The sequence below is a fragment of the Martes martes genome (genome assembly GCF_963455335.1).
Source record: "Martes martes genome assembly, chromosome: 1".
Classification (NCBI taxonomy): Eukaryota; Metazoa; Chordata; class Mammalia; order Carnivora; family Mustelidae; genus Martes; species Martes martes.
In genome coordinates, this window is record NC_137888.1 from 212,836,212 (window position 1) to 212,849,972 (window position 13,761).

At 56.6% G+C, this 13,761-nt stretch overlaps 1 protein-coding gene across 1 annotated transcript; it reads right to left on the reverse strand.

Moving 5' to 3' along the window:
• Positions 1 to 2,381: 2,381 nt before the first annotated feature.
• TNFSF9 (TNF superfamily member 9) lies at positions 2,382 to 4,436 on the reverse strand (the record flags this gene model as incomplete). The annotated part of the gene is made up of 3 exons (XM_080821997.1): positions 2,382 to 2,833; positions 3,675 to 3,705; positions 4,176 to 4,436. The coding sequence occupies 3 exons, from the start codon at positions 4,434 to 4,436 to the stop codon at positions 2,382 to 2,384; spliced, it is 744 nt and encodes a 247-aa protein (XP_080678123.1).
• Between the last annotated feature and the right edge of the window lie 9,325 nt (positions 4,437 to 13,761).

Sequence of the window (13,761 nt, forward strand, 5' to 3'; positions counted from 1 at the left end):
CTGCTCTGGAGACATGATTGTGACACAACTATTCTCAAACATTCTCCTTCTGAGTGTCCCCTTCTCGGTGGCCCCCATACGGGCTCCCAGCCTGTAGCAGGACTGCTAGGAGGTGGGGGTTTCAGGGACCTGCTCCTCCTGCAGCCACTCAAACCAGGTTTCTGTCTGTAAGTCCCCTTAATAATCCATTTCTCGTCAAGCTTACAGGATTTGTCATTTTGCACATACTTCCTTTTCAAGGGACAACCAAATAGTATGGAACAGTTTGTTTATTTTTTGTGGGTCTTTTAAAGCTTATTTATTATTGTTGTTATTATTATTATTATCTGATTTTTTTTAAGGTAATCTCAACACCCAACGTGGGGCTTGACCTTACAACCCCAAGATCAAGGAGAGCATTCTCTTCTAACTGAGCCAGCCGGGCACCCTTAGAACGAGGTCAATAATTTAATTCTCAATCAGGATGACACTCATAGGGGTCAGCTCAATGTCAGCTCTGCCCACTCAGGAGGAAGTCTTTGAGAAGGAGTAGAGACAGGTTAGACAAAATGGTGTTCACTTCCACATCCCCGTCTTCACTGCCCACCCCACGCCTTCCTGTCTGGCCAGTGCAGGCCACTCTCCCCCTCCCCTTCCCTGGTTCCCATCCCTCCTCCTAAGGCCCATCTAGGTCACTTGCTCTGTGAAGACTTGTCTGCCCACCCCAACCCCTCTCATTCTATGTGAGAAGCCAAGATCCAGCTGGTTTACATAGACCAGTGGGCAGATCAGCGTGGTAGGGAAATTATGGTGCTGGGAGGACTGACTGGTCTGGAGAGTGGGAAACTAACAAATTTCTAACAACCGGCTCTCCAGACAGGGAAAAATGAATATGGGTGTTTATTATAAATTTGGATGGCAAAAATGTGCGGCAGGTATCTACAAAAGATACATAAAATTCTCTCCTTTTCTTTTTTTAAAGAATTAATTAGTTACTTGAGAGAGAGAGCACATGTGTGCACACGCAGTGGGGGGAGCAGAGGGAGAGAGAGAATCCCAAGCAGACTCCTCCCTGAGTGCACAGGGGACACAGATCCCACACCCTTGAGATCATGACCTGAGCTGAAATCAAGAGTCAGATGCCCAACCCACTGAGCCACCCAGGTGCCCCCATAAAATCCTCTCCATTGCAAACTGCATAGTCAATGCTTACAGAACCCAGTCTCTGGTCTTTCCACACTTGCACCCATAGCCCCGCATGGCTCCAAGTGACAAGGTTCACTCAATCATCTTGAGCAACTTCTTTGCTAAATCAGATGAACCGTCTGAAAACACAAGACAAATTCTTCAGTTTCTCATGTGCTCTTCGCAACGTCGCGGCTCAAGACAAGACACGCTGCCGAGTCTAATCTACATGTTTAATCCACGCTCTCCCCGTCACTGTCTTCAACAGGTGATCTGCACACAATCACGTGAAGCCAGCCTGAAGCGTTTGCAGAAGCCCATGGCCAATTTCAAGTTACCAGCCTGAGGTCACCGAACAGAGCTGGCAAGGGAGGTCCTGCGGAATGGAATTACACAGGACTTCTGCCACGCAGATACAAGCGGGTCACGTCACCAGCAGAGAGAATGACAAAACGGGTATGAAGTCCCGAAAGCATAGGGTCGTTATGGCTCAAAGAAGATCACTCACGCTGTCTGACATACGGTACACGTTCAATACTGGGCGGTCACTGAGTATACAAGTGTCCTATTATCCAGTACCACACACCATCGCACAGTCTCCCGCATGGTGCAGCCACACAGGGACATACACTGTCACAGTCCTAGGACCAAGCAGGCATACCAGGGAGCCAGATGGGCAAAAGCTGGGCTGTCTGTCTTGTTCACAGCTGTGTCCCCAACACCTAAAACTGTCCGACACACAGGACATGCTCAGAACAACTTTCACATGTGAAGCTCACACAGCATAGTCACACAGACCCCCGAAGACTAGCCCCCTGGTTGCCAAAATTGGTCTGGGGATGAGTCTTTATTTCTCACATATTAACATAAATAACGATTTTTTTCAAAATCTGTTCTGTTTACTGATGTTTCGCCAGCCCTGGTCAGGCCCTTGCATACAGCAGATATTCAATAAATAGAAATGGAATGGATTAATACAAAGTCCACGGTTGAGCTCAGGCTCAGAATAAATACCAGAAGTCCGACTTGGGGCAGGAACGGGAGAGCGACTTGGAAAGCGACTTGGAGAGTCCTTGAGGAGGGGGTCAGCAGCGCGGACCCCTGCCAAGCCGGGTGAGGTAGAGTAGCTGGGACCCTCTGTCACCAAGAGTCCCAGTGCAAGAAGGCAGCGTTCATTCTCCGTCCAGGGGCCGGGAGCCAGGTCCCGTGTCAATGGGTCACGATGAGGGGAGTCCAGGGGGGACTTTGGTGGCCACCCTGAAGAGGCCCAAGACGGTGGCGCCCTGCGCCAGCTGCCAGGCGAGATGTGTCCCTGCCTCAGGCCGCAGGTGCACACCCAGGCGCTGGCCCGCGTCCAGGTGCAACAGGCTACCCCAGAAACCAGCTGCGGAGTCACGGGCTTCTGAGGATGGAGGAGGCAGGTCCAAGGTCAGGGCCAGGTCTGCAGCCGGGTCACCAAGCGGCTGCAGGCGCAGGGTGGCAGAGACAGAGCCGGAGCCTTGGCTGGATACTACCCGCTGCAGCTTTAGGTGCAAGAAAACATAGTAGACTCCTGGTTCCGCCACCATCAGCTCCCCAGTGTGCTGGTCGTAACTCAGGCCCGGCCCCAGGAACACGCCTGCCAGGCCGGGGTCACTGTGCCAGTGCAAGGGCCCTTCGGTCAGCTGTACTGAGGGAGAAAGAAGAGGGGGAGGTTCCTTGAGCGTGGCTGTGCGGCAGGGGTGCAGCCCTGGGGAGGAGGTGCTGGGGCTCTGAGCTGGAGGGGGACAGAGGGCTCAGAAGGAAGAGGTTTTGAGACAGAGGTGAGGCTGGCGAGGGAAGGGAGGGAGGGAGGACAGGAGTCCGAGGGAGGGGAGGGGAGGACAGTTGGGAAGAGGGAGAGTGGGGGTGCAGGGTGGGAGAAGCAGAAGGAAGCCCGAGGAGGGGATACAATGCCAAAGGTGAGAGGGGCCGTGTGACTGCTGAGAGCCCGGCGCTGAGGAAGGAAGGCAGTAGGCGGGAAGGTGAGGGGAATGGGGGAGGTGGCACAGCCCGGAGGGGACCCGGAGGAGAGTCTGGAAGAGGACTGGGAAGAACAGACAGGTGGGGAGGGGGCAGGAAGGGGGGAAGGGAAGGGAGAGGATAGGGAGGAAGAGTCTGGAAGGGAAGGGAATGAGGAGGAGGTCTCTAAAAGGAGCAAACGGAGGTGGGGGGAGGGGAGACCAGACCCCCCAGAGCCCAGCGGGAGAGACAAGAGCGGGTGGGACCTGTGGGATCAAGCCCAAGGTCGGTGGGGAGTGGGGAGGCTGAGGTAGGTACATTGCAGGGTCCAAGGAGGGAAAGCCAGCGCCCTGAGAGGGTCATGGGAAGGGCAGGAAGATGGAGGAGGTTCGAAGAGGGGAGGGGACCGCTTTCAGAGAGGAGGGGAAGAGGGTCACACGGAGGGAAAAGAGGCCTCCCCATCCCGGGGTTCCTCCAGCTTGTTGCTACCCCGCCCCGAAGCCCAAGGGGAACGCCCGCGGGACACTCACCATCTTGGGCCACCAGCTGCGCGAACACGCCCTGCGGAGAGAGGAAAGGCGGAGAGTGGATGGAGGCTCCCCGTCCCGCTGCCGCAGCCCCCTGGAAAGTGGGGATCCCTGGCGTCTGCGCAGGTCCCGAGACCTCCCCCGTGCTCCATATAACTACGCGAGCATCACGCACACCCGAAGCTCAACCAACCCCTGGGGTCCGCAAGGACAGAACCTCGTGATTCCAGCAGAGAAAGGAGGACCGACTCCCTCCAAGGGCCCTTGGGAAGAAAGGCGGAGACCCCAAGGGCGCAGGAGAAAAGCGAGGTTCCCCGGGAGTTGAGTCCCCTTCACGGCTGGAGATAAAGAAGAGCCCTCGGGGTCCGCGACGGAGAAAGGGTTACCCTCCGGGGCCCGGGACGCAGATGCGGGTCTCACGGGGTGCCCCGCACCGAGGTCCTGGGCAAGGAAGGGGTGCTCCCGGGGGCCCGGAAGGGGGAAGGGGTTCCGGGCGCATCTTACCTGCGGAGCGTCGGGGAGGCGGGCGCCGGCGTCCGGCAGGAACTCGGGGAGCTGGGGGAGCTGCGGGAGCTCGGGGAGCCCCGGGCCCGGCGCGGCGGGGGCCGAGGGCGAGGCCCAGCGGAACGCGCAGGCGGCGCCGGTGCCCGCGAGCAGCAGCAGCGCGGCGCTCAGGGCCCAGGGCAGCGGGCGGCAGGCGCTGCCGGGGGGCGCGGGCGGCAGCTGGGCCTCGGGGTCCGGGGAGGCGTCGGTGCGGGGGCACATGGCCGGCGGCGGGCGGCTGCAGCCGGGCCCGGGGCCCCGCGCTTTATAGAACTCAGGAAGCCGAGCTTTCCGGGGCGGAGCGCGTGGGGATCCCGGCGCCCCGCCCTTCCCGCCTCGCATCTGAAGTTTCCCTAACTTTCTCTTCTCTGAATGTCTCTCCGCTTTCCACCTGCTTTCTCGCCCTCTAAGGCCCACCCCACCGTTTCCTCTTCGTCCCCAGGTCTCCCCCTCCCGTGTCGCTCCGGTTCATCTCTCTCCGCCTCTGCCTCTCTGAGGGTCTTTTTGTAACTCCGCATCGCCTCTTTGTGCCTCTCTCGCTCTTGATCTGTCCCCGTCTCTGTGGACTGTCACCCTGTGAGGTCTCAGGCGGTGTTTCCATCTCTGGTCTTATTATTTCTGTGCGTCTGCGTCTGCCCCTCTGGGTCTCTCTGCGTCTCTCCCTGTCTCTGACTCTCTGGTTTTCGGTTTCTTAGTCTCTCAGTCCTTCTCGTTCCCTTCCTTCTTGCCACTCCCCAGCCCCCCCCCCATTCCTGGGGCTCACCCAGCGCTCCCCTAAATCCAGCATATCTGCAGAGGGGTCAGGAAACAGCCTCCGCCACCTTCTCTGCAGCATAAACACCCCCCCCCCGCCGTTGGAACCCCGAGTGGCAAGCTCAGCACCCCCCTCCCCCTCCCTCACCTTCCCGGGGAGCCCTGGGCCTTTCCTGGCTCGCCCGCACCCACCCACCTGGACGCTTCCCGTCAGGGGCCCCTTCTGGACCCCACAGGCACAAGACTGGAGAGTCCAGGTGGAGAAATCCCCCTTACAGGGAAGGGTCAGTCTTGGCTAAAGCAGAGGAAACTCAAATTTCCCGTTCACTCTCCCCTGGTGGAGGCGAGGTGGGAGGAGGAGCAGAGCAGGGGTGAAAACTCGGACCCAAAAGAGGAAGCGACGTTAAATTGAGAGACAGGCAGCTCTGGGAAAGCCCTGGGCTCCTCCAGAAGCCTGGCTCCGCAGGGATCCCAGCGCTGCCCTGATAGACAGCCGGGAAATGGACGCGGGGTGGGGGGGGGGGCGGGGGGCGGGCGGGATTTGGGTTCAACAGAATCGTTATGGGATGGTTCCCCTGCATTTTATTTCGTTGTATTGGGCCTCCTTGGACAGTGACGGGAAGCACGCAGTGATGCTGCTGGCTGTTGTTGGTGCTAGCAGGTGCGAAATGTTTCCTGTATCTGAACTGTTTATAAAGTGTGACACCCCAGCTCGCGAGGCAGCCGCACCTGGGGATTTGTTACTTATGCAAATTCTAGCACCGCAAACTAGACCTGTTGACGCTCGGGGAGCAGAAGCTCAGTTATCAGTGTGTGGTTGAGCCCTCCAGACCAGGATTCTGGCGCTGGCCTAAGTTAGAGATGCCGCACTGCCTTGTACCAGGGTCCTCCCTTGGCACCTGCCTTCCCTCGGGCTGGGATGGTCTTTCCCAGGCCAGCAGGCAGCACCGCTTTCAGGTCCAGCGCCACCGTGGGTAGACAGAAGGAGCCGAGCACCAGGTTCTACTGGCACTTTCCTGAAAGTCCACCGCGGTGACAGCTAAGCGATTGTTTTGAAACTAAACCGAGATTATTAGCCAGCAGGGCGGGAAACCAAATATCTCCCCAGCGGAATTCCACCATCGGCTTCCCCCCTAGGCTCCCCGACTGTGGGTAACATTCCCACACCCCCCAAACCCCGCCAACTCCAAAAGAGAGTGTGGTGGGTGGCGGTTAACATTGAGGAGTTTGCTTCAAGCTGATCCCCAAAAGAGACGCTAGCTTTTCTCCCCAGTAGGTGGAAAAACAGCCATTTCTAATGTTGCCTTTTGCTCAGGAGAGCCGGAAGGACAGTTTGTGGGCAGTGGAAGCCGTCTGAGAGTAGAAGAATCACAATGGGAAACTGACCCCTGACCCCGAAGGCAGGAGCTGAAATTCTCCCCACCCCAACCCTCATCCCCACTCAGCACTCAGGCCTGGAAAGATGGGATGGTAGAAGACCCCTCTCCTAGGAACCAAGCAGGAACCAGTCCATTTATCATCAAGCCCTACCCCACAGCAGGCCACAGCCAGGGAGCTGACCAAAGGAGGTATTTGGAAGACCACAAGCGTCACCTTCTCTGAGGACCCAAAAGAAAGCGTCCTGCCTCCGGTCCTGGTTCTATGGCCCCGTGGGATAGCATTTCCACCATTGGAAATATGTTCGCTCATTTTGTTTCCTGGCTTGTTTTGCCCAGGAGATTGTTATCTCCTGGAATGTCACACCTCCATCTGCCCTAGAAAACTACCAGCCTCGATAATATTCCCTGAATGAATGAAGTACAGACAGTTGCCAGCATGGGCTCTAGAGATCTACAAATCACAGTCCACCAATGACACATTTTGTGTTTCATCGTTTCTGGTTTTAAGTGGCGGGGAAACGTCGAAAGAAGAAGATTTCATGGTACGTGCAAATGATATGCGATTCAAATGTCAGCGTCCACAAATGAAGTTCTAATGGCACACCCACCCCGCAGTGCCCGTCCATTTCCGTGTCGTACCTTTGCCATAGTATGTCAGGGCTGAGCACTGAAAGAGAGACTGGCCCACAGAGCCCAAAATATTTACTCCCTCTGGTCCATCTTGAAGGCTCAATGGAGGGGAGCTGGCGTCGTCTGGTCTCTGAATCTTCCACAACCCCAGTCCATGGTCCTTCCCAACAGGACCTAAGATGCCAAAGGTTGAAGTCACTTAGCCTCCATGACTCATGGTGACTGTTCGGAACTCCTTACACCCAGGGGCTTGATGGAGATCTCTACATTCCCCCCAAGGAGGGGAAACAGGCGCTGGCAGCCCAGGGAAGGCTCAGGCCACAGCCAGGGAGTGCCATGACGTGCTGCTGTGGTCGGGACATCTGAGCCAGGCAGCCCTGCCCATCACGAGGCTCTCAGCATCACCCCACCTCCAGTGGAGTTGCACCTCTGGGCTCAGCGGTCTCCCCAAGGGGAGCGTGGGCCGTTTTCCTCACCTCTGGGGTAGGACCTGACTCCTCACCCTTACCATCGTAGGGCTCAAGGGAGGGACTGGGCAGGAAGTAGTTGGAGGGAGGAGCCCCTTCCCTCCCCACTAGGAGGCCCTGAGAACAGGTACCTCCTCCAGGAAGTGTGCCTTGATTTTTCCTAGCAAAATTCATCTCCCTTTCCTTGGGTTCCACATGGCCCTCCAGCCCCTACCTGTGGCCCATCCCCCCCACCCCAGCCGCCTCTGTCAACTTCCAGTTGGCCTGGATCCTCCGTCTCGCCCAGGAAAGAGGCAAAGCCTAACAGAGGACATCAGTGATGTTTGCTGAGTAAGTACACAAGTGAGAAGGCGAGCAAGTGAGGAAGGGACTGAATGTGGGTGTGTAAACAAGAAAAGAAGAAAGGGAAGGAAAGAACAGGATCAAATAGAGTTGGTCTCGAGCTATGGCAATGTGTTTTGGGTTTTTTGTTTGTGTGGGATTTTTTTTTTGAAGACTTTATTTATTTATTCAACAGAGAGAGATCACAAGTAGGCAGAGAGGCAGACAGAGAGGAGGGAGCAGGCTCCTGCTGGGCAGAGAGCCCGATGTGCGATGTGGGGCTCGATCCCAGGACCCTGGGATCATGGCCTGAGCCAAAGGCAGAGGCTTTAACCCACTGAGCCCCCCAGGCGCCCCTGTTTGGGATTTTTTTTAAGATTTATTTATTTGACAGAGATCGAGAGAGCACAAGTGGGGGGCGGAGGCGGCAGAGGGAGAAGCAGGCTCCCTGCTGAGCAAGGAGCCCAATACAGGACTTGATCCCAGGACACAGCGATCACAGGCCCCGGGGATCATGAGCTGAAGGTAGACCCTTAACCGACTGAGCCACCCAGGAGCCTCTAGCCATGACCATGTTAACAGGTGTTGAAGGAGGAAAGAAATACCGAGGGAGGAATCGTGTTGTACAAGTTAGCCAAATCTCTGGGAAAGCTGGGTTTGGGCCTCCTCAGCCCTAGATCAGCCAGGAAGGCGTCGGGCCCAGCACGTTGTGTGTACCTGTGGTGTTGTGTATACACTGCAACACACAGCAGTACAAAACAATTATGCTTTGTGGAGTTAGGGGTGCACAACCAGCTGCTTTGGAATTGCATGATTCCAGTGTGATGCTGCATGTTTAGGACTGAGGAAGGGAGGGGTCCCACGTGTGCACAGATGTGTCTCTAACTGAGGAACAACACCGGCACGAGATCCAAACTGCTCCGCTTCGAATCCCAGCTCTGCCCCTTGCTCGTTGTGTGATCCTGAGCACATTCTCCCTTATCTATGCCTCGGTTTTCTCCTCGAAGATGTGTGGCTCACAGCGGTGACCACCTCCTGGGATTATCGTCCAGGATAGGGAGCCAGAACGGTGTCCTACACACAGTAGGGGCCCGGCGAGGTTAGCCATCATTGCTGGCAGTCTGGTTCTCCTTGTGATTCGATGCCAGCGTCGATCTTGAGAACACATCACTAGGCTCCAAAAACGAGGGCAGACATCCCGGACGGAGAAACGGACAGGCGGGAATGTCTTGCAAAAAGTGTTTTCAGGATGCAAATAGCCAAAGTAGTCATTAAAAAAGAAATGGCCAGGGCGCCTGGGTGGCTCAGTGGGTTAAGCCTCTGCCTTCGGCTCGGGTCATGATCTCGGGGTCCTGGGATCGAGCCCCGCATCAGGCTCTCTGCTCAGCAGGGGAGTCTGCTTCTCTCTCTCTCTCTCTCTCTGCCTGCCTCTCTGCCTACTTGTGATCTATCTCTCTCTGTCAAATAAATAAAATCTTTTTAAAAAAATAACAAATTAAAAAATTAAAAAAAAATAAATGGCCAGAATAAGTCTGGCAATCAAGCCATGGAGAAGGTTGAGTCATCTCCTTGGGGCTCGATAAAGATCTCTAAGGGTTAAGTACGCTGCAGGATGCTATGTACCAAGAATGCTGTTTTGTGTTAGAGCGGAGATGTATTTGCCACAGCAGATTTCTAGAAGGTATAGAAAAAAACACAGACACGCACAGGATTTGGGGGTGAGCAATGTGGCTCTTTCACTGTATGTACTTTTGCCCGCTTGCATTTTCCATGTGCTACTGTTTCGCTTTGTTTTGGTTTTTTGATGTTAAGTACGGAATTGTGGTCAGGTGTGCACACACGTAGCCCGAGCTGAAGAAGGGAAAATTTAGCACCAGTGACATCAAAGGCAGGAAATGGTGTTTCCCTGCTGAGAGCAGTAGAAGGACACAGGGATGGGGAAGACCCGGGCAGACCAGGGCCAGCCCCTACGACCCCTGAGAAGGGACTGGCATGAGAAGCCAGATGACTCTGCTGGGAAGCAGGCCCTCCCACCCCAGGAAGGAAGTCCCAGCCCAGCCAACACCTGGAGGGACTCTCCAGCTCACCCAGGAAGGCAGCCACAAGGCAGACAGACATAGGGGTACAATAGGTGCCCCCATTCCAGTCATACACAATCATACAAACCAAGACGCAAATCAAGACACACTCAGACACACCGTATAGACACACACACACACTCTCTTTCTCTCACGCGCACGCGCGCGCGCGCGCGCGCACACACACACACTCTCAGACACATACCTGAACACATAATCATACATACACCAGGGCAGCCACTAAAGCTAGCCCCAGGCACACACAAGGACACGCCCGTGGCCATGGTCACACATACCCACTCACCCATAAACAGCCTCCAAGAGACTCAAACTCTCCGGGATACGCAATCAGAGACTCACAATATCAGACACCCAGAGGCCGCCCGAAGGCACGCAAGTCACACAGTGACACAAGCTGACCCAGAGAGACAGGCAAGACACTCGAAACAAAGGCACAAAGTACAAGGGAACACAACCAAAGGAACCCAGGCCTCATCCTTCAAACCGTCCAGGATCCACCACCCCATCGTGGACCAGGCTCTCAGTGTGGGGCCTGTCCTTCACTTTCTCCAGGAACCTCTAGGTCCTTTGTCTTGGCAGCGGCACCCAGTGTAAGCCGCGGGCGACCCCTGCTGGACCAGGCGCCTCAACCCCGGGCTGCAAGGCGGTGGGGGGAGGGGGCCGTGGGGGCGATCGTGGCGGGGGGTCTAGACTCAGAGAAGGAAAACCTGCTTCGAGGTCTTTGGCATCACATGCAAAGGACAGTGAGGAAAGAGCGTGGCGACCGGAGAGCGGGGAGGCGGGCGGCCGGAGCCTTACCAGGCAGCCCTCGAACACGGGAACGAGTCGGGAAGCCGCAGTGGGACGGAAGACCCTCGCCCGCCCCCTCCACGCAGCCTGCTCCGCGCCCCCTTGGGGTGCTGTTCGCGGTCCTGAGGAAGACCGAGGGGGCGGAGGCGGACTCCTATTGGCCAATGTGACGCGGCCAGGGCGCCCGCCCGGACGGGGCGACCCGTCGGCGCAGAGGGAGGGGTGCCGGTCCGCCTCGCATGGCTCTCAGCCAGAAAGTGCCCACCAAGCAATCACCCACGTTCTGGAATGCCCGGGGCGGAGACTGCCGGCGCGGGAGGATGACCAACCCACTCCAATGTGACTTTGACCCTAAGAAGGGTGAGCCCGCCCCTTCCAGGTCCGACCCTTCTCACAAGCCCTGCCCATTCCCCAGCCCGCCCACTCATTTCCCCAGCCCCGCCCACTCCCCCTCATTCTCCCCAGGCTCCGCCCACTTCCCCTCGGTCATCCTTCCAGGCTTTGCCCCCTCCCCAAGTCCCGCCCACTACTCCGTTATCTCCCTAGGCTCCGCCCACCTCCCCAGCCATTCCCCCTTCCAGGCCTTGCCCCTTCTCCCAGTCCCGCCTACTTCCCAGACGCCCCCCTTTCGGGCCTTGCCCACTCACCAAGTCCCGCCCACTACCCTGTCATCTCCCTAGGCTCCGCCTACTTCTCCAGTCATCAGTCTCCCAATCCCGCCCATTTCTCTGGAATCCTCTAGATTGGGCCCCGTTCCCAGCCAGCAGCCTTCCAATCCCGCCCACTTCGCCGTCATCCTCAGACCCCGCCCACTTGCCCGACTCTCAGACTCCCAGGTCCTGCCCACCCTCAGTCCCGCCCACTTTTCTGTCATTCTCTTTAGCTTCTGCGCGTTTCCCCCCCACCTCAGCCTCCCAGGCAGGCCCTGCCCACTCTGCTGCCCCGCCTACTTTTTTACCTCTCCATCCAGCACCACCTTCTTCCCAGGCTCCGCCCTTTTATTTCCTATCTAAAAAATCCTCTCGCATTTCCTGTGTTCCACTTTCAAGAACCCTGCGCCTCCTTCCCGGGCTAAACCTTTGAACCACCCCCATCCCTAGTCTAACTGCCCTGCCCACAGTGGTCTTCACTGCCCAGGCCCCATCCAGCTCACGAACTCTAACCCCAGGCCGGGTGGGTACACCCACCCTGGTGCCCCCACAGTCGATAAACTCACCACATGCAATCCTGGCCTTGCCCCAGCCGGTGATCTGGGGGCCAGGGCCTGTGGCCTGGGGACCTGCTCAGGACACTCCTGCCCTACCTGGGCCGCACACCTGGACCGCCATGTTGTTGGTGGCTTTGGAATGTTGTGTCTGCTGCTGGGTGAGCCCCTCCCCACCAGCCTTGAGGGCCCCCAGTGCCAACACCCAAAAGTCTGTAGAGGGGGTTCTCTCTGCCTGTTTTTATCCAAGGGTCTCTAGATTGGGGGCTGGCTGCCCGTGTGTGTGTGTGTGTGTGTGTACACAATCATACACACACACACACACACACACACGGGTCAGGTGACTTCACATCCCTGGGCTCATCTGTGTATTTCCGGGATATCTGAGTCAGTGTGAGTCTGTGTGAATCAGGAAGAAAGGGTCTCTCCACAAGTGTGACTTTGGGATGTTTGCCTGTCTTCCTGGGTCTGTGTTCCCAGAAAAGCATCTGGCTGTGTGTCTTTCTCCTTTTTGTCTGTCTTGCATGTGATTTTATTTTCTCCCTTCAACCATTTTTTTCAGTCTTTCATATGATTTTGTTTGCTGTATGTCTCTTTGAGTGGTATCTCTGAGTCTTTCTGTGTGTCTGTGGAGGGGGAGCGTCTGTATTGTGTACCTCTGTGTGTTTGTGGGTCTGTTGTATGTGAGGCTCTGGATCTCTCTGTGTGTCTGAGGTTGGTCTGTGTTGTGCTTATATGCACGTGAGTGTAGGATTCCATGTACACGTGCTCGGGCATGCATGTCACACGTACGTGTGCCTCGGGTCTCTTTCCACATCGGGCTCTGTCTGTACTGAGGTCTGAGTACAAGAGCTTATCTGTGTGTATCAGACGTGGTGGTGTATAATGTGTCTCTGGGCCTCTGTGTTGTGTGTTATGTTATTGTGTTTTCATGCCATGTGTTGTATTGGTTTGGAGAGGTGTGTTCAGTGTGGGTGACCCCTACAATTACACTTGGCTTATAGGCGCCTGACTGTAACTGGGTTGGGGTAGATCTGATGGCATTCGTGTAGCCTGGTGCATGTCTGGGTCTCTATGGGCCTATGTGTGTTGTGGTATATTGTTGCATTGTGTACCTGCGTGTGTATATCTGAATCTGTGAGGTGGTCAGACTGGGTGGTTGTATTGTGTCATCGCGGATGTCAGACTGTGTGCATGGCTGTCTCTCTATGGCCTGAGCTTGCCTGGGGTCTAGATGTGTGGCTGGCATCTCCCCAGTGGCTAGAGCTGGTGACCAGAGCCCCCTCACTGGGAAGGGGAGGGCAGGCTGGGACAGGAGATTTGCCCTCTCAACCCAGGAAGGGAGTTGAGGGGTGCTGTGGGAAGCTGGATTCCAACTCCCTAGTCCCACCAGATTCAGTGGGCAGTAGTATGACAGGGTAGCAGGCCTGGGGGTGGGTCCTCTGACAGACAGCCTCAGACAGCACCCCCTGCCCTCCCTGACGCGTGTCAGACCCTGCGCACACACAGCGTTCACACCAGCATCTCCCAGCTCAGCTACAGAGCCGCAGATACAGGCACGGACACACACATACCACACTTCCGTGAACACACAGGACAGACTGGCCAGAAGGCCTAAGGGGAGTAGGCCCCGGGTCTACCTGCTTAACCTCCCTCTCCACGGTAAGGGGCTGGCCACCTTCACTCCATGCAGGGGGGGCATGTCCTGGGCAAACTGTAGCCCTTCTTCTGGCAAAGTGTGGGCCAGGAGGAGGTACCCACTCTTCCTAATACAATGGGAAGCCTCGCTGCTCCACGACGTAGCACTTTCCTCGACGAAAAGGACAGGCCCACCCTTTGTTGACACAGAGCAGGAAGGCCTGCCTCTCGGCCTGAAGCACACACGAAGCTCAGCCCCTCCCCCGC